We start from the raw sequence: 21,300 nt of genomic DNA on the forward strand, positions 1-21,300 counted from the left end.
TTGCGCGAAGCTCATGGCTAGAATATATATTTGGAATCACCCACATAAGTAAATAGTAATGATACCAAGAATTATAATTTGCTGTATTTTACTTTCTTCTGAAGAACAAACACATTTTACATTATGTGCTCTCTGGTGCAATGGTGAAACCCTGCATCTCCATAATTAACAGCATTGGAAGTTCCTTCATAACAGGATGCTATGAATGAAGAAATACGTCACAAGCACCTTCCAGAGCAATTAGGGATGAGCATAAATCCTGCCCTTGCTGGTGATGTCTATCTTGTGTGCAAGAATAAAACAAATGCTATTCCACATCTTCACACTGAATGATCACCTGCAGCTGTTTCTTTATGCAAGAACAGACAAGTGTCTCTGAATGATAAAATGGAGTGAGAAAATATATCTAATTTGCACCTAATTAATTATTTTTTTCCAAATGACAGCTGTTTATTACCTAATATTTCCAGAAACTCTGTACCTTTGAAACAGCAGCATGCTTACCTTTAAGTAATTTACTGAAATCAAATGCACATTGTGAAACCACATGAGGGACCACTTTCTGGTACAGACACATAATATGGAGCACCATTGCCTTTACAATAGTGGTTCTAGCATCATCGTCACCTAAAAAGAAACGAATCAAGCTTTACCAAGATAACAAACTAAATTAAATGTACAAATCAGATGTTTAATAATACCAAAAATATTTAAGATTCAAATTAATAAAGGATATGTCCAGGATTAAAAATCACGATTTAAATTTATCAAAATTCTAATGATCAAATGTCATAATTGCTGTCATTTTAATTTTAGTTTAGTTTAGAGCACAATCCACCGAGTCCGCACCAACCAGTGATCACCCGTACACTAGTTCTATCCTACACCCTAGGGACAATTTATAGAAGCCCATTAACCTACAAACCTGCACGTCGTTGGAATGTGTGAGGAAATTGGAGCACCTGGAGAAAACACAGGCAGTCTAGAGGGAGAACGTAGCAAATCCATACAGACAGCACCCATAGTTAGAATCGAACCCGGGTCTCTGGCGCTGAAAGGTAGCAGCTCGATTGTTGCCCCACTGTGCCATCCACTCTATGCAAGCACAATCTTACAAACTCTATGTAAGCACAATATTTCCACGTGAGACAGAGGTTCATGTGCACCTCCCCTAACCTAATCTACTGTATTTGGTGCTCCCGATATGGCCTCCTTTACATTGGCGAGACCAAGTACAGACTTGGTATTAGATCTTGGCGACCGTTTTGCAGAACACTTGCACTCAGTCTGCGGAGGCCCACTGGATCTCCTGGTTGCTTACCATTTTAACTCCCTTCGCACTCCCATACTGATCTTTCTATTCTGGACATCAGAATGAAGCCTTGTACAAATTGGAGAAACAGCACCTCATATTCCGTTTGGATAGTTTAAATTCTCTAATTGTAGGTGAGTAATGTCAACTATCCCACCCTCCCTTTTATTTCTCTCTCCCCCCCCCCTCGGTATTTTTGGTCATTATTTTTAATTTAATTTATAAATACCTCCAATAATTCAAGGTCTGAAGGAATAGCACTACATTGTTTTTATAGGCCTTTGAAAGTGAGTGGCCGTCATTAACAGTTTTCAAATTGTTAAAGGGAAAATTAACCTTTGGCAAAGTTAATGGGCAATAAATGTTTAAACAAATGGAAACCATGAGAAAAGAGGGAGCAATGCATTGTATCTTTTGGTGATACACAAAAATGGAATCTCACTTCTCCCACGTTAGTGGCATTTTTACCTCTTAGTAATGATGGTCATAGAGTTAATGAGCAGTATGGAAACAGCCTCTTTGGCCCAACTTGTATGTCAACCAAGTTGGCATTCTTGGCTAGTCAAATTTGCCCACATTGGCCAATATCTTTCCAAGCTCTTCCCAGCCACATATCTATTCAAATATCTTTTGAAAGTTGTAATTGTATTTGCTTCCATAGCTTCCTCCAGCGTTTTGTTCCTCTGTGAAAAAGTTGTCCCTGGGGTCTCTCTTAAATCTTTCCCAAATAGTTTTTGAAATCCTTTACACTGGAGAAAAAAAAAAACTGCGATACTCACTCTAACTATGCCCCTCATGATTTTGTCTACTTAAATAAGGTCGTCCCTCAGCCTCCTACGCGCCAAAGAAAAAACGTCCTTGCCTATCCAGGCTCTCCCCATTATGCAGGCCCGCAAGCCGCTTCCACTAACCGAGGCTTTGAGAGTACTCATGATCTCTCTGTTCCACAACACTCTTCAGGGCTCTACCATTTACTGTGCAAGCCCTGCCCTGGTTTGACATACAAAAGTGCAACACTTCACACTTAAATTCCATTTGCCATTCCTTGGCCCACCTTCCAAACTGATCTAGATCCTGTTGTAAACTTAGATATCCTTCCACACTGTCAACAATACCACAACATTTTGCTGTAATCCGGAGATTTACTAACAATGTTAACCACAGTGTCATCTAAATCATTAAAGTAAATGATGGTCAGCACCACTGACATGCAGTTTTTGTTTGCTACGAGTTATAGCCTACTGATTATTTTTCAATTTAATTCACACAAGGCATTTCCTCTCCCTTCCAATTCCAAGAAGAAAATGGTACCATGATCTTCTGTAATATTGGAGGTCTCCATGGCAGCACTGTCGATTTCTGGGTCCTTTTCATCTTCTTCTTGCTTTCCATCTTTATCTTCATTTTTTAAAAGTGATTGCCATGTTGCTACAATGCTATTCATGTCTGGCAAATGCTGTGTTAAAAAGAGGGAAGGCATTAAAATAAAACGTCAAGCAGTTGTTCCTTTGGAATTTTTTTATAAATGCAATTTCAATGTAATTTAGTATACTGTGCATTAAATAACTGTTTCACTAATTATAATAATGATTAAATTTGATCCAACACCAAAGGGCAACTTAAATACCATATGTAGATATCAATGTAAAGCATCATTGGCAATTTCATGTAATTATGTAAATGTAATTATATTTCACCAAAAGCCATTTGCACTTCTAAAATAGTGTGCAAGCTTTACGATATTTGCCATTTAGTCAGTTTAATACCTCTTATCAAACATTGTGCATATTATTTACATCCCTCTTCAAATTAACTCATTTCCTATGGCCAAGCTAATGATTATTCAAAGCTTAGTGGATGTCAATGAGTGCTAGTCTCCAACTCTCATTATACAGCAAAAAACAAACCAATATTTCCTTGGATAATAGTTTCTTTGCCCATTACCAGACAACTCCAAATTAATTTCTTACAAAGACGAAATAAGAGTTTTCAGTTGATTAAAATTCAAATTAAGATTCCCGAGTTGGTAGTTCACTTTCCCAGTATTGCAACGAATGTGAATGTCAACTTTCCTTGAATGGCATTTCACTCACATTTGTTCTTCTTTATAATTGATTTTTCTGATGCCTTTCTTAGTGGAATACCATTCAGTACTCACCCAATGCCTCTCGATTGACCAAATTCCCCAACTTCTTCATCTGATACCTCCAACTTCACTCAAAACCTTCTGCTTGCAACCTGCTCTCTATTCATCCACATCCCTATTATTTCCAACCTAACTCATCTACAGTGGAGGAAGACTCTATAGTAGATTTGTGAATCTTCTTGCAATTAATTTAAAATGTGCACCTTCTAATCCATCTGCAGATATCTTATATCTAATGTTTCTGTCTGTCTCAAGCCGCTGTCCAATTTTTCCAGTCTCTGAGTCTGGCCTTCAATGCAGTTGTTTTTCTCCATCCGACACTCCAGTTGAAGTCTTTGAACTTCTCATTCCTATTTTCTGGAGGTTCCTTCCTAATTTATGTCCCTCTCCACCATTGTGTATCTTCTTGCAACATATACAAGTTTTGATTACCCCAGGTTACACTAAAATGCAACATCACTCTTTTACTTCTGGCTTTCTTCACCCATTCAGTTGTGTCAAAAACAGTGTAGTATTTTCTGTCTTATATAATATCTCATCCAGGCGAGACGATTTGACCTGGTGTGCCTGTCGTCCTTGGTACCTTGCTGAGTTTCTCTCTGAACTGCTGTGTAAAGTCCTCCATTGTGTTGGGATTGTAAATTTCAGAGTATTGCCACACGTCCTCATTCAGACAATGCTCAATATTCTTCTGTGCCCTCTTCAGAACAAATGCCAGCAGAGAGAATGTAGTCTGTTGAACTGCTTTATTTGCGAACTGAAAGTAATGAAAAAAAAACTTGTTAAAAAAGAAGTTAAAAACAATTTGTATATTGACTGAAAAAAGTAAATGGCTTGCATTTCAGTTTAAAAGCTGATAAATATAAATTAAACATAACAGCAAAATACAGAATTTAAATTAGTATTTTTCCAGAAGACTCACAAAAAAAAAATTCTGAAAGGAACTGCTATTGTGCGATTCATAATTCAGTGAAAAACTGAGTCAGGAGAGTCAAGAATGTTCATCAGATCATAAGTGATAAGAGCAGAATTAGGCCTTTAGGCTCATCAAGTCTACTCCACCATTCAATCATGGCTGATCTATCGCTCCCTCCTAACCCCATTTCCTGCCTTCTCCCCATAATCCCTGACACCCGTACTAATCAAGAATCTAACTATCTCTGCCTTAAAAATATCTATTGACTAGGCCTCCACAGTCTTCTGTGGCAAAGCTATTCCATAGATTCACCACCTTCTGACTAAAGAAATTCCTTCTCATCTCCTTCTTAAAGGAACGTCCCTTAATTCAGAGGCAATGACCTCTAGTCCTAGACTCTCCCACTATTGGAAACATCCTCTCCACATTGGATGTGTTTTATTGTCAGATGTACTGAAACAAACACTAACATTTTTAGTTGGCTGAAGACTCTTATTCAACAAACCAATTCAACAAAATCTATCTTTATTTTATATTTTAAATTGACTACTACAGTGGAAGGGTAGTCTTAAATATCAATAGCTAGTTAATGTGGTCATACAGTAATTTATCAAAGAAACCGAACACGTTGGGAATCAAAGAAAAAATGTTCATTCTGAAATCTGAAACAAAAGCAGTAAGTGCTGGAATTACTCTGCAAATTAGATAGCATCTGTGGGAAGAGATATAGTTAATGTTCAGGTCAAAGATCCTCCATCAGAACAGCATATTACGAGAGTAATTTTCTTATAATCCCAAGAAATGTCTTCCATAAACACAAGTTAGGAAAATTAAGGTAAAAAGCCGGTACGGTCTCAGATTCTTTTATCGTGCTCTGGATTCACTCTAGGGATTTTGAGCTGAGATGGAGTCAGAGTCATACAGTATAGGAAACTGGCCCTTCGGCCAAACTTGCCCATGCTGACCATCTACACTAGCCTACACTACACTGTCTGAAATACCACCCACTATGGTAATTTGCAAACTTAATAATCAAGCATTGTACAATCTCATCCAAATCGTAGATATAAACCACAAACCAGCAATGGGCAGCACAGATACCTGAAGCACCCACTTGTCACAGGACTCCAGTCTGAAAAATAACCTTCCACCATCACCCTCTGTGATTGGCTTCCATGAAGTCAATTTTCTATCCAGTTATCTAGGTCTCCCTGGATCCCATGCGGGATAATTGCCAACAGACTGAGTAATAGAATATTCCCAGATATTGGAGAATCCAAAAAGTTGCCAGTACGTTACATTCAATAGCTGCTTCTGCAGGAAATTAGAGGGTGCCTGGAAAATGTTGTTTTCTATTTCATAGTAGTACAGCTTGAGTGTTTCTGACTTTTGTTTACAAGACCAACCAGAAGGTCACAAGGCCAGTCCCTGCCAATAGATGTACACGGCTAAGAGTAAATTCAGTAAACACCAAGTTACCAATGGAGGCATAGTTCGAATTAGCCTTGATAGGAAATAAAATGGCTGCAGATAGTAACATACGCGAACAGAACAATTATTCTTCAGAGTGGAATAATAGTCAAACAATTATTAAATACGTCTTTTCTTACACTGATTCCCTGAATAAACATGGCTTTAGTTGCTACTGGAGGTACTGTCGTGACCATCACCATAGACAGGAGGCGAGAAACTGGGATGTATTCCTTTGTCTTGAAAGCCTTGGAAATCTCTGGCTGTGCTTCATAAATCTAGAATGAAAGTTTAACATGCAAATAAAATATTAAGATCCTAGCTTAGAGACAAAGTTTATTATTAGAATGTACAGAAGCCTTATTGTTTACACTAATGAGTATTTTTGATTTTATGAGCCATAATAAGAATCTTCCCCCCTTTGGGTTAGGTACGTTTATTATTGTCATATACACCGAGATAGTGAAAAACTTTATTTTGCATTCCATCCCAGCATATCATACCATATAAACATACATCAAGATGGCACAAAAGAGGAAAAAATGCAGAATGTAGTATATAGCGTTACGGCTGCAGAGAAAATGCAAAATCTACGTTTGACTTAAAGTTACTTTGATATTCTACCAACTATAGAGAATTGTGCTATTTCGATTTGAAATTAGATTTTTCGCATTAATTAGTTGACAGTCTTCATTTTAAATGTTCTCTGTTATGCTAAAGCTTTCCCCTAATTTTCATGCTTATCACAACATTCCTAATCACTGACAGCATTTATCTTCGAAATGAACTATTCAGAACCAAACCAAATTTGAAAAGTTTGTGGAAATTATTTGCTTTCTACCTTTCTGAGTAGTTTCATATTGTCTAGCCAGGCTGTCTTAAGTCTGGGGACAAAGGAATACTGCGTTTCTTTGAAGAATCGGTTTAATAAATCCGGACACACACCGAGAATCTTCACCATGAGGTCAGCAACAAGTTCATCTTCTGTGGCTGTTTTTAAGCCCAGCAGGAATCTCAGAAGCACCACGTTCCCTCCCCTGCAGATGTAATCACAATTCATAACTTTCAAAACGTATTAATTTAAATCTGTGCGTGATGCATAAATGAACCACAGTAAGTTCAAAGGCAATGCACAAATTACAGCAAATCAAAAGCAAGTTGATGTTAATGACCATCCGTGGCATCGCTATATCGATTTCTCCAACAATTTTGCGAAGGCAATTGTTTTCAGACATCCTCCCCCCCCAAACTATACTTTATTGATGAATAAAATTGACTTTGATTCATAAATATTCCAAATTGATATAGAGCAGACCATTCAAGTCAACATTTTCATCACGTCACTTCATTCCAATCATTTAATTCCAATTATAATGACATTTTGTGTAGACCACTACCTGACTGATTTGTGTTTAAGCGTTCCATCTTTTCCCCACTTTTCTCGAGATTTGTACGCCGAGGTTCTGCAAATCCGATCTATTTTTGAGCTCCAGATATGTTGCAAAGGGGGCACGGGTATTGCAAAACAGTGCATTGTCAGCCACAGACATGCTGACAACATTAACTCCCAGCCACCTTGGACCTGTGAGGGGCACAGGGTTTGATTGAACCAGCTGCCAAAGAACATGGCCTGGTTTTTGCTGTGATTCATTTTAGTTTTGTTTGTAGAGATACAGCGCGGAAACAGGCTCTTCGGCCCACAGAGTCCACCCTGATCAATGATCACCGTACATTGACATTATCCTACACACTCGGGACAACTTACAATTATTACTGAAGCCAATTAACCTACAAACCCTTATGTCTGGATTGTTGGACGAAACCAGAGCACCTGGAGAAAACCCGGGTGGTCACAGGGAGAACGTACAAACTCTGTGCAGACAGCACCCATAGTTAGGATCGAACCCAGGTCTCTGGCGCTGTGAGACAGCAACTCTACAGCTGCGCCACCATGCCACAATTGACTGGTTTAGTCTGAAAACCAGTTTGAAGTGGTTGCAGATGTAAATCAATCTTCCAACCCAGAGGAAATCTGAACAAAAGATGATGATATTGCCCATGTTTAGGGAACCTTTGAGTTGAATGTTTATCACCTCTTTTATACCTGCAAACGTCCCAATGGACTCAGCAAAAGGCTCCAACGCAATACACAAACAGAGAGGGGAGTATTGCCTAATTGCAGTTTGATCCAGATCTGGATGCAGTTTTCTGTTTGATCAGCAGCACACTATTGATGTCTACGAGTAGAGCATAAGAATGAATAAAAATAACAGGAGTAGGCTATTCAATATAGGGCTGATCATGAACTCCATGGCCATCAAAGAGTTATACACTTCCTCTTTAAATATCACCAGCGATCTAGGCTCCAATACCCTACTGAGATTCACCACTGTCTGCAAGAGTCCTATGCACCTTCATTCTAAATAATGACCTCCTAATCTTGCAGCTATGTTCATCATTGGAGTCCCTCTCGAGTGAAAATACTCAATGTTTACACTTTCATGCCCCAGTCAGCATCATATCTGTTTCAGTGAAATCACCTCTCATATTCAATTACTAGTTCTCTCTCAAAGCCCATTATAAAAACTAGTGCTGGAAATTCTGAATTTGAGGCCCACAGAGGTTAGAAGGGAAATCCTTTTTTTGGTATCATGGAGCAAACATCAATTAACCTCTAAAATGAACTCATAAATTATGTATGATAATATTTATGAGTATGATTTAGTTAGCTGATTTGTGGTGAGCACATTTTCATAATATACGTTCCAACTGAAAATATGTACGGAGTGAATTTGACGAAGCTACCAGCAAGATTCTTACCTTTTCACTGTTCCCAGACTAGAATCATAAAAATTGATGCCATGTTTAAGAGAGCAACATAGATCAATTAGGAAACTGTGCACAAGTTCTCGAACCAAGTGTCTTCCAGCTGCCGACGAGTCTTGGTCTTCCTGTCAAGCATAAGGTACAAATGCACATTTTTAGAGTACATCAGTGCTAATGCAGTGCATGAACTTCTCTCAGCATTTTTATCTCACCCCGTCATCCCAGCTTTCTATTCCTCTCTCCCTCATGTTCTTCACCCTCTCTCCGTAACACACAAGGATACCCATGTCAACTAGTTCTATGTTTTCGTCATACATTCGAGTGAAGACGTTGTTCCTGAATTCCTCAACAATTTTTACAATACATCAACCCAGTATTACAATTGCAAAACAAAAAGAGATCCAAATGCTGAGAATCCAAATTAAAAACAAACTGCTGAAAATAGTTAGCAGATCAGGCAGCCTCTGTAGAGCGAGAAACATGGTTAACATTTCAGGTTCAGGATCTCTCATCAGAAAAGATAAACGGTGACTGATCTTAGTGTTACATCTACTCATCGATAGGTGCTACATTATCCTCACAGTATTTCCAGCATTGTCTGTTTTTACTTGGTCCTACAATAGTAACCAGGTTTCACATCAACCTAAAAGCAGCTCCTCTGACAAAATAACACCGGGTTGCTAGCAAAGGCTAAACACTTAATTCACGTAGCATTTTAGTTCACAACCTCCAGATTCGGAAACAAGAAGATGAAAACTGATATTTTTTAATTATATAGAAATTGAGAACTGCAGATACTAGAAAATACAAAGTTCTGGAGTAACCCAGCAGGTCAGGCAGCATCCCTGGAGAACATGGATTGGTGACGTTTTGGGTCGAGACCCTCTTCAGACTTAGTGATCTTTTATTATATATTTGTGGTATTTTTAGATATAGTGTAAATTGTGTCATGTAGAAGCATTATATCAGCATACAAACCCAGATATAGGAAATTCTTATCACTATTTTAATGCATGTTTCAAAATAAAGACAACAAATTTGGGGAATGACTTTGCTATTAATGTAGAGTGAAGGTAATATCTACTAAAATTAGTTAATTGCATATATTGTATTATATAATACTATTGTTTTAATTTTCATAGATCGCAAGAAATTATTCAATAACTATGTAAAAAAATGTTTCCATGGTCCAGCTTTACTGTCAACAGCTGGTTAGGCAATTATTTTTCATTTAATGGTATTGCGCATCAAAATAGCTTTATCTACTTAATCACAGTAGTGGTCCATAAATATTATCTTAAATAGAGAGGAATGTTGCAAAGAGCAGGAGAATTGGACAGGACAGAATCAGCACTGCCAAAAGGGAGAACCTAGTATTTTAAGATTATGGCGGTTACTAGACAGCATCTAACATTTCAAAAACCATTGTAGAAGCATTTGGGAAAATCCTCAATTGGTCTATCTTTATTTTAAACCAGTACCAGGAATAGCTGAAGTTATACATGGCAGTTCTATAACATACACAATAGTCCCAGAGTTGTAGTCATTACCTCCTACCCCGAAAAGACTTGCCTTTGTATTCACGATTACATCAACACTTCCACTCCAGCGATATAACGTTGCAATATGATTCAAAACTCCTGCTGAGAATAAACGAACCTTCTGTGTTTTACTTATGGCCTTATTTTGGACAACCTAGATAATGTAGGAGATTTCCAGAGATTAAAAGTGCCAAAGTTTTTATGTTGATTCATAACACAAGTGGTATTAATAACTTTCTACCAAAAATACATGACCTATGAACGTTTGATCAAAGAGGGAAATGTAATTTCTAGACAGCCATTGGCTACTTGAATTGAAAACTAAGTAACAGTTTAGTATCTAGATTGACAAACCTTTGTTTTCAAAGTCGACAGAAGTAAATTTATGACAGAAATCCGATCTTCTTTTAGTCCAGAAGTCAATATATCCGTTAAAAAATCTTAAAATAAAACACAAATTAGGTTAATTTGAATTGTAACTAACGACTGACTTTATCTAAAATATTTTGCCATGATCATTACTGTGCCAAACATTTTTCCTTATTCATCCAACTCTTCAGACTCCACACTCTTCCCATCACTTGCACTTGGATAAAGATCAATTGCTTGTTCCAATGCTTGGACAACTTTCGCAGTGGAAGGATCTCAAAAAAATAATCAAATCAGCTTTTTCAGCTTCTTCTTCTTCTTACAAATATCCCTGGCTATCTTGTCTATGTCTCACTCCACCTTTTTTCTTTAGCTTTGGCAGTTTTCCTGAACAATGCAGCTCTACAGTTTACGCTGCGGTTTATCAACAAGAAGTCATATATTTAAAACAAGCAGCCTTCAGTATTAAAATTCTGGTGGAATTACAAGACTGAAAATACCTTTTAACTCCAGGACTTGGGTAATAGTGTTGTTGTCACCAACAATCAGAAACGAAACTGCAAATTGGATATAAGCCATGCGAATATCAATCCTTACCTATAGCAAGCAAAATCACCTTAGATTATTCATATTATATCGTTTGAATAGAATTAAAATGTTTGAGATACTTCGTCACATTAAAAATTACGTGATTTAACCATTTTTATTTTTAAATGTTCAAAGCATTTCTATTTATTGCATGAATGACAAAGAAAGATATTCAGTAATAAAAGCATTCATACACAATGCTCCAGCTTTATATCTTTAATCAGACTATACCTAATGTAATTGCACTTTATCTTGCACTAAATATTGTACCCTTTATCCGTGCACTGTGGATGGCTTAATTTTAATCATGTATACTCTTTTTTGTGAATGGATAGTATCCAAACAATAGCTTTTCACTGTACCTCAATACAAGTGACAATGATAAACTAAACTATCAATATACTGGATCATATACTGATAGTATTGCACCAAGAGTTAGAACTACCAAACACCAAATTCAAGGATATCTTCAGCATCTCACTACTAGGATCTGAAATTTCCACTTGCTTAAAGAAAGGTATCTATCATTACCGGTGCCCATGAAGAGCATGGTGACCTGCCTCAATGACTACCATCCAGTAGCAATTACATCCACCATCATGAATTACTTTGAGATATTGGATATGACGGTGAATCAACTCTTGCCGCAGAAATGACCCAGATCCACTTCAATTTGCCTAGTGCCACAACAGATCAATATAAGATGCTATCCATTATGCTCTAGTCCTCTGGATAACAGGAACAGATATGTCAAGCTGCTGGTCAAAAGTCAAAAGACTCAAGCCTGTATAATTGTCATATGCACCGATGGAACATTTCCTCATAGACAGATCTTAGTCCGTGCGGATCGGTAATATCTCCTCAATGACCATCAACAAAAGTGTATCTCAAAACTGTGTGCTTGGCCCCCTGTTCTACTCTTTTTAAACTCTTGACTGTGGTTAAACACAGCTCCAGTGCCATCTATAAATTTGCTGATGATACCACTGCAGTTGGTTGAATCACCCATGGTGATGAGTCAGCATACAGGGGAGAAATAGAACGCCTGGTTGAATATTGGCACAACAACAACCTCTTTGTCAACGTCAACAAGACCAAGGAACTAATTATTGACCATAAAGGAGAAGTCAGGAGACTATGTGCCAGTTTTCATCAATGGGTCAGAGTCGGCAAGATCTCTCGGATGACCTCTCTCACTCCAAAGATGTATAGCTTTGTAGGCAAATTGGCTCGGTAAAAATTGTAAATTGTCTCTAGTGTGAGTAGGATTGTGTTACTCTGTGGGGATCGCTGGTCGGAGTGGACCCGGTGGGCTGAAGGACCTGTTTCCCCACTGTATCTCTAAACTGAACATGAAGGAAAGAGAACAACTGCTAGGCTGTGATGTTCTCTGGTGTGCTGGAGTAGGAATTGTGCCTAAATGCAGCGTTTACTAATGTGTCTCATAGAACAGTACAACACAGTAATGGCCCTTTGGCCCACAATGTCCATGCCAACCATGGTGCCAAGTTAAAGTCATCTCCTCTGCTTGCACATGATACTCTCCAGTCTTCTGGGATCATGCCAGAGGCTAGAGAAGATACAAAGATTTTTGTCAAGGACCCTACAATCTTCTCTCTTGCCTCTCTCAATAACCTGGGATAAATCCCATCAGGCCATGGGAATTTATCCAACTTAATGTTCTTCAAGAGCTTTAACACTATCTCCTTCTCGATCTCAAACTGTCCGAGCATGTTAAGGCTAACTAGAGGACTCCTACTTCCAGCTGGTTAATGAATGAACCTGGAACCACTAAGATCTATACTCTTCATTATGCCATCCAACCACAGGGGACTGAGAATGCTGAAGAGGTGTTTTAATTGAGATTGTGAATGTTATTCAATTTACAACATTGCTGAAGGAATTGTTTGATTGCATGTATCAACCCAATCGTTTAGTTTGGGAGCAGAATTTGCATAGTTCAACACAATAATGATAGCTAAATGTTTAAGAAGGAACTGCAGATGCTGGAAAATCGAAGATAGACAAATGTGCTGGAGAAACTCAGCGGGTGCAGCAGCATCTATGGAGCGAAGGAGATAGGCAATGTTTTGGACCAAAACCCTTCTTCACTCATAGCTAAATAAAGCTTATGGCCCTGTCCCACTGTACGAGCTCTTTCTAGTGCTCTCCCGAGTTAAAAAAAAAAATCAAACTCGTGGTAAGCACGTAGAATGAACGTAGCGGGTACGTCGGCGCTCGGGGACGTCTCTTAGCGGCTCGTAACGCTAACGGAAGGTACTCGGGAAGGCTCGTTAACAGCAGGTAAGCTCGGGAAGACTCGTGAAGATTTTCCAACATGTTGAAAAATGTCCACGAGAGCCCCGAGTACATACGAGCGGTCATTATTGTAAATCTCCGAGTTCGAATCAGGGCAAACTCGGGGAGAACTCTTGAATGAACTCGTACAGTGGGACAGGGTTTTAAGTCATGGGATGGAGACCAAGTCTAAAATAATACATCGGTACCATATCACCAGATAATAGCACACACTCTGGACCTAATATATAAAATACTGCATTGTTCTCTGACGTGGTATTGTAACAATATGCCAGAAGACTGGAATACACTGGGCAACATTCTTTAAAAAGCATGAATGAAATCATCAGTACAAAATTCAAAGTTTACAAGTATGAGTTTACAGGCGAAAACACTTACTGCTCCATCTCTCTTTTTCAATAAGCCAGGGAGCAATTTGTTGTAGAAATCAAAGTGGCCGAAGAAATCTCGTGCGGCTTCTGTACCTTGGCTTACCATTGCCGACAATAAGGCAAGGCATACTTTGGTACATCTAAAATATAAGGGTAATCAAATCAAGTAGAACTCAAAATACATTTCATGTATAGCCATTGTTGTCACTAGAATTATGTTACGTTGTACTCTATTAGAATCTGAATGTTAAAGTGAAATGCAGAACTAGATTATGCAATTTAATTTTCTGCCAGTATGACATATGTCTGCTCATTAAATAAACTTGCTTTCAAATTTACCACTGTCACCTCCTGACCTATAACTACAATACCACATCGACAAAGTACTCTTCTCGTACAGCAACTTGTTTAGAGTGGAAAAATGTAAAATGATGTCTTTGTAGAGTTATTCCAAGGTTCAAGCAATGTGGAAATTCCACTATGTTTTCCTGAAATGGAGGGAAAAAAGCTCTCTGAAAATATCACCAATGAAACAAGGTTGTAAAGATGCAACTAGATAAACCACCAAAATATGCATGATGTAATTCCAGCTCCCAAGCCAGATTCTGATCCCAGTGCCCTCACTGGTTTCTATTTGTCTGAATTCCCAATCTAAGCATCATTTATACGCAAAATTCTGCATCAAAACTTTAAAAGGTTATCACAGAGAGTATAATAAATCTCCATCAAAAAACTAAGATGAAATCTGGTTGCTCATAAAAAGGGCTAAACAATCTTCCCTTGACACTTCTGACAAAATGCTTGTATCTAACATATTAATTTACACTGTCTTTTCCAAAGCCAATATATAGCATTACTACACATGGACCATGACACCTGTGTGAGATCTTGCAAACAGCATCCCAATTAGCCTGTGTGTTCCGGACCATAAAATCTACTTGTTACATCCCCACCTCTTGTATCAGATAAATATTTCTACCTCTTTTTCATTTTTTAATTAAGCTTTAAATCACTCTGAAAGCCTTCCAGTTTATCGCTACATATTTGTTAATCAAAGTACAAAAGACTAGTATTTTGCCATAGGCTTTGGATAAATATGGGTTAGAAATTCATATCACTATTGAAGGAGCACTTAACTAATACAGGCACTGTTGTTCAGATCAAATTTTAAACTAAGGCCATAACATAAAACATCCCAAGGCAATTCTCAGAAGCATCAACAATAATTTATGGCTGCATTCACACAATGATAATGGCAATAATTAAAGACATTTATTGTGGAAACAAAGAATTACATAAAGGGAAACAAAGTGCTGGAGTAACTCAACAAGTCAGGCAGCATCTCTGGAGACCATTGATAGGTGACGTTTCAGTCCAGTCTGAAGATGGGTCTCGACCCGAAACGCCACCTATCCTCGTTCTCCAGAGATGATGCCTGACCTGCAAAGTTACTCCAGCACTTTGTGTCCTTTTGTGAAGAAAATTATTGATTGCTTGTGATATGCTTCACAACTCAAAAGATTACAAAATATATTAGTTCATTCACAAATAAACTGAATCACTAGGGAAAGGTTTAACATAATAAATGGTTTCTGTAAGTCCTGACTTATTATTTTAAGAACCACTGCATGTCACAATAAATGTTCATTGTTTCAATTCCCATACCAGCTCCTTGGGTCTCGACCCGAAACGTCACCAATTCCTTCTCTCCAGAGATGCTGCCTGTCCCAGAGTTACTTCCAGCTTTTTTTTTGTCTATCCTTGGCTAATAATTGTTAGCTTATAAGACTAACCTGAGATTTGCTGAGTAAAGTGCTGAATATATAGACTTCATGTAAGTATTCAGCAACTTCTTCACTATGTTCATTCCCACTGCATTAAAATGGGATAGATCACTGGCAGTCCTCAGCAAAATGGCCTCCAAGGTCTGGAAAATTAAAATGATCTGTAAGACAATGGAAAAGATTAATTTTACTTCCCATCAAAGATATTAAAGACATGCCTGTTTAGTTATTAGACTGTCCCAGAGCACTGCTTACGAAAAATAGGATTAACCACATATTTACAGGATATTACAGAAATAAAGCAAAGTACCTTGTGTTTTAAACTAGAAATAATATTAAAAGTGTAATACTGCTATATTTAAAAGAATAATTATTGGTAAATCTTTGTACATTTTTCATGGCAGGTCAGAAGAATTTGGTGTAAAATAATCACATCTTTCTTAATTGAAGTATGAAATGTGTATAGTAGAAACAAAGAACCGCAGATGCTGGTTATTACACAAAAGGACACAAAGTACTGGAGTAACACAGAAGGTCAGGCAGCATCTCTGGAGAACACGGATAGGTGACGCTTCGAGTCGAGTCCATTCTTCAGACTGATTACGGTGGAGGGTGGAGGGGGGGGGGGGGGGAGTGAAGAAAGCTGGAAAAGGGGCGAGGCAGGCCGAAGCATGGTTCTGGTTACTGCGCAATACAATACAATACAATACAATTTATTTGTTGTCATTTGAACCTCATTGAGGTTCAAACGAAATTTGGTTTCTGCAGTCATACACACAAGAAAAAGAACCAAGACACAACACAATTTACACAAACATCCATCACAGTGAATCTCCTCCTCACTGTGATGGAAGGCAAAGTCTTATCTCATCTCAAAACACCTCATAAATGGTTATTATGACAAATTACACTAGGGACAATTTTTACATTCATACCAAGCCAATTAACCTACAAACCTGTACATCTTTGAAGTGCGGGAGGAAAGCAAAGATCTCGGAGAGAACCCACGCAAGTCACGGGGAGAACGTACAAAGTCCGTACAGATAAGTACCCATAGTCAGGATCAAACCCGGTTCTCTGGCACTGTAAAGGGCCTGTCCCACCTTCATGACCTAATTCACGACCTCTGCCAAGTTTGCCCTTGACTCATACTCGCTGCATGGTCGTCACGAGGTCGTAGGTAGGTCGTGATGCTAGTCATAGGCACTCGTAGCATCAAGTAGGTCGGGGTGTTTTATCAACATGATGAAAAATGTCCACGTGTAAAAAAGGTCGTGAATTAGGTCGTGAAAGTGGGACAGGCCCTTAAGGCAGTAGATCTGCCGCTACTAGCTGAGGAGAGGGGCACTTCACATTTTTCTCCCATTATCACAGGCTTGGTAGATTTGTAAAATATGACCCATTCATTTAGTAAATATAGGTAATACTTAGAACTAATTTGTTTCAACTTTTTTCTTTGCACTGGCTATTCAAATATTTTATTTTATTCAAATTTTAACAAAAAAAAAATCACCTCATTTTCTGGTCTCTTCTCTCCATCAAGAAGTTTAAAAATATCTGCACATTCAGCAGAAATCTTTATGTACCCCTCCACAACATCATAGTGTTCAGAGCAAGGCAATTGTCTGGCTATATGAATAAAATATTCTAAACCTGAAACATAAAGAGTTTTAATATTGCAGATGTTTACAATTATTAAGTGTTCATGTAAAATAATAAAATCCATGTTTTTTTGTAAAATTGCAATTTTTCATAAATATTAACATGGTTCACATTTTAAGTATAGGCTGCTTCTTTTCATATTTAGCTGTTGACAAACCAGTTGCATACTTGCACTATTTTACTTCAATTTTAGACAATGTTCAATTAGTTCGGATAGGTACTCAGGTTAAATTATTACATCCTTGCTGACTGGAAAGTTGGCTAGAACAGTCCAAAGAAATGTTTTTCCCCCAACCATATTACAGTCTTTAGTCTAGGATTAGTACAGTTATCAGGGGTTATGGGGAGAAGGCAGGAGAATGGGGTTCGGAGGGAGAGATAGATCAGCCATGATTGAATGGTGGAGTAGACTTAATGGGCCGAATGGCCTAATTCTGCCCTTATCACTTATGACCTTAAGAGGATTGTGAAGCATTTCCTCACTCTATTTTTTTAAACAAATGTAATATACCAATGGTAGTAACTAACCTGGCAATGTTTACAAGGCCAACATTATCTCAACCCTCAGTGGCTCTTAAATTGTCTTCAAAGTGGATCTTCAGCATCAAAATATATATATTTGAACTCCAAAATTAATACAAAATACATTGTATGTCTCAGTATTTCTCATTTCTGCAAATTCACACGAGTTCAGGTCAATCTTATATTCAATATATATTCTTATCCATCAAACATCCAAGAATTACTGGAGAAAAATCTGCCCCATAACCAGAACAAAAGTTTGGGCGAGTCAATGAGTTGTTTTGCTCTGTTCCATTGTTCATTGATTATATTACCAAACTGCAATTATAATTTCCCTTACAACTTTGCCATTTTAAGTCACTGTCCCAACTATGTAACTTAGTAACTCTAAAATTAGGAAAATTCCAAATTTTCCAAGTCTCCCTCAATAACGTAAGCCTGTCTGTGATTTGGTGCAACTATTGTTGTCAAGTGAATATTTTCTTTTTCCTTTGAATTGCAGGAAAGTGCCTCAAGCTATCAATGTTTTTGCTTCCATCTCTGAGGAGATGCACAAGTCCCAATAAAAGACCTACGCTAAGATTTTTACGATGTCACCCGTCCTCCAAAGTGTTTGTGGTGTTTACAGGGTGGTAACATGATATCCTGCATGTTCTCCATCACTCATAGGGATGAATAATTAGCTGCTTTTGTTTAAATATGATCAAGAGATATAGGCTTATTAATTATCCATTCCTAGTTGCTCTGATAAAGTGGTCTACTTGAAACATCAATTATTATGCCAAGGATAAGTAAAACAAGGATTTTAATCCAAAAGAGCATGAGAAAAGTACAGAAGATAGACATAAAAACTGGAGTAATTCAGCGGGACAGGTAGCATCTCTGGAGAAGGAATGGGTGACTTTTTGGGTCGAGATCCTTCTTCAGAAACCAAGATCAGAAAGAAAAAAACAGAAACCAAAATCAGTAATCAAAAACCAGAAGACATAGGTTTATGGTGAGAGGGGCAAGATTTAATAGGACCCTTCATCCAGTCTGAAGAAGGGTCTCGACCCAAAACATTGTCTACACCTTCTATCCAGAGATGCTGCCTGTCCCGCACTCCCGCTAAGATACTCCAGCTTTTTGTGTCTATCTTTGGTTTAAACCAGCATCTACAGTTCCTTCCTACCTAGGAGAAAAGTACAAATCAAACTAAAGTATGACTTGAAATATGTTTTATATGTAGCCTTGCCTGACATTGCAACACAAGTGGAAAATGTGTTGAGCCTTTGAATCCAACACATCAATCTCTGACAAATCCGCCACATTCAATGCGATCACATCATATCCCAATGTGGCCTCCTTTATATTGGCGAGAGCAAGCATAGCCTATACAATCCTTTCACCATACACTTGCACTTCATCTATCAAGGCCTGCTGAAGCTCCCAGTTGCTATCCATGTTAAGTCGCCATTCCATTCCCAAACTTACATTTGCCCTTGGCCTCTTCCATTGTCAGAGTGAAGCAACACACAAACTGGAAGAACAGTACCTCATATTCTGCTTGAGTAGTTTACAACCCAACAGTATGAACTTTGAATTCTGCAATTTCAAGTTATAACCCCACAACCCCCCACCCAATCACATATTTCTCCCACAACTGTTGCTCCTTTCCCTTTCTCCATGTTTGTCTCTCATCCCAGAGTCCCAAATTTACCTTACCCTTAACCTCCCTCCCCCATCTGTCCCATTCCATCCATACCGCCCCCCACCCCCACCCAAGCAGGCCTTACATGTTACGCCTCCTCTTATCTGAAAACATTTTGTTTTCCTTTTCACCACTCCCCTTTCTCACTTACTCCACCCATTAGTCGGGACACCCTTCACCGTTTCCACCTATCATGTCAGATTTTGCCCCAGCACCTTTCTTTTCCACCCCCCCAATCACTGAAGAAGGGTTCCGACCGTAAATGTCACCCATCCATTCCCTCCACCGATGCTGCCCGTCCTGCTGAGTTCTTCCAGCACTGTTTTTTCCTTCAACATTCAAGCATTTGCAGTTTCTTGTGTCTCTTCTCTCTACTGAGCATCACTGACAGGAATGGCACGATTTACATCCCTGCATTACTCTAGATATTCTCACTCAGCCAAATATGGAAGGATTTAATAACTGAACACTGGAAAATGTTTGCTGGTGGATAATAATAATATATCTTTTATTGTCATTGCACGTCAGTGCAACGAGATTTAGTGTGCAGCTCCACTGATGTACAAGAAAGGTAAATAAATACAATACATAAATAAACAAGCTGAATTGATTGACGTGACCATCTGAGGGAGACTGTCCAAAGGGGGTGGGTGGGGGGGCACTCATTAGGGCCGGTTCAGAGCCGCTATAGCTCTTGGATACAGTAGAGAGGGATAAGTGACTGCCCTCATTTCTCCATGACAACTTGGTCACGTTTTGATTTTATGCAGCCTGGTGGCCAAATTCACCAAAAATTGTCGGTTCAAACCTCATGTTCAAGAAGGAACTGCAGATGCTGGAAAATCGAAGGTAGACAAAATTGTTGGAGAAACTCAGCGCGTGCGGAAGCATCTATGGAGCGAAGGAAATAGGCAACGTTTCGGACCGAAACCATTCTTTAGACTGTTGCAGGGCAAAGATTATAGAGGAGTTATAATCTTTGATGCAGGGTGGGTGGGGGTGGGAAGAAGAAAGGAAGAGGAGGAGCCAGAGGGCTGAGGGAGAGGATTCAAACCTCATGGCAGGAGAAATGTTTTGCTTTATAAATCAGTATTAAGCAACTTTTAGGAGGAAGAGCTCGTTTCAAAATACAAAACAACTCATGCAAGCGACAAAGCCGATGAAATTAAGGTGATATGCACCAAAAAGCACAGTGGGAAGAGATTAAATTCAGTATCGTGTTGGAACGAACTACAGATGCTGGTTTACATTGATGATAGGCACAAAAAGCTGGAGTAACTCAGCGGGACAGGCAGCGTATCTGGAGAAACGTTTCGGGTCGAGACCCTTCTTCAGACTGAGAGTTAGGGAAGAGGGAGACACAGAGATAAGGAATGTAAGCTGTGAAAATGAGACATGAAAGAGGAAGAGCAATCAAGGAAAATGTAGAATAGATCATTGTTCTGCAGCTCGTTACTGTGTTTACCTTTCTCCACTCCCTCGGGACTCTTCAGCAGGTTTTTAAACTCAGTCCCGGTGGTCTCCAGGGCCACAGATTTGGTGGTTTTCCACGCCGTCGCCGCATCGGTTGGAGAGTCGATGCGCTTCCTTTTCTTCTCCATGCTGATCGTTGAGGATGGACGCCGCGGGTTTCCCTCCTCTCCTCGCCTCGCCTCACACCAAAGATACTAGAGGAGCTCCTCTCGTATCTTTGCCTCACACGCTCCGACCCAAAGCTCCGACCCAGCCTCCGGAACTGTCCGTCCCCGCTTACACTCCGGCGGGGAACCCCCAGCTCACTCTGG

At 38.9% G+C, this 21,300-nt stretch overlaps 1 protein-coding gene across 1 annotated transcript in view; it reads right to left on the reverse strand.

Moving 5' to 3' along the window:
- Positions 1–21,247, reverse strand: part of urb1 (URB1 ribosome biogenesis homolog) — a 77,647-nt gene extending 56,400 nt beyond the window's left edge. Inside the window, exons 1-13 of the mRNA XM_033032592.1 lie at positions 20,982–21,247; positions 17,156–17,295; positions 15,652–15,803; positions 13,866–13,998; positions 11,081–11,177; positions 10,566–10,651; positions 10,243–10,365; positions 8,665–8,795; positions 6,686–6,881; positions 5,985–6,122; positions 4,042–4,215; positions 2,624–2,768; positions 505–627 (exon numbers count right to left, since the gene is read on the reverse strand). Of these exons, the coding sequence (XP_032888483.1) occupies positions 505–627; positions 2,624–2,768; positions 4,042–4,215; positions 5,985–6,122; positions 6,686–6,881; positions 8,665–8,795; positions 10,243–10,365; positions 10,566–10,651; positions 11,081–11,177; positions 13,866–13,998; positions 15,652–15,803; positions 17,156–17,295; positions 20,982–21,117 (1,774 nt within the window). The 5' untranslated portion in view covers positions 21,118–21,247. The remainder of the gene's footprint in view (positions 1–504; positions 628–2,623; positions 2,769–4,041; positions 4,216–5,984; positions 6,123–6,685; positions 6,882–8,664; positions 8,796–10,242; positions 10,366–10,565; positions 10,652–11,080; positions 11,178–13,865; positions 13,999–15,651; positions 15,804–17,155; positions 17,296–20,981) is intronic.
- Between the last annotated feature and the right edge of the window lie 53 nt (positions 21,248–21,300).

Source organism: Amblyraja radiata, chromosome 14 (assembly GCF_010909765.2).
Source record: "Amblyraja radiata isolate CabotCenter1 chromosome 14, sAmbRad1.1.pri, whole genome shotgun sequence".
Classification (NCBI taxonomy): Eukaryota; Metazoa; Chordata; class Chondrichthyes; order Rajiformes; family Rajidae; genus Amblyraja; species Amblyraja radiata.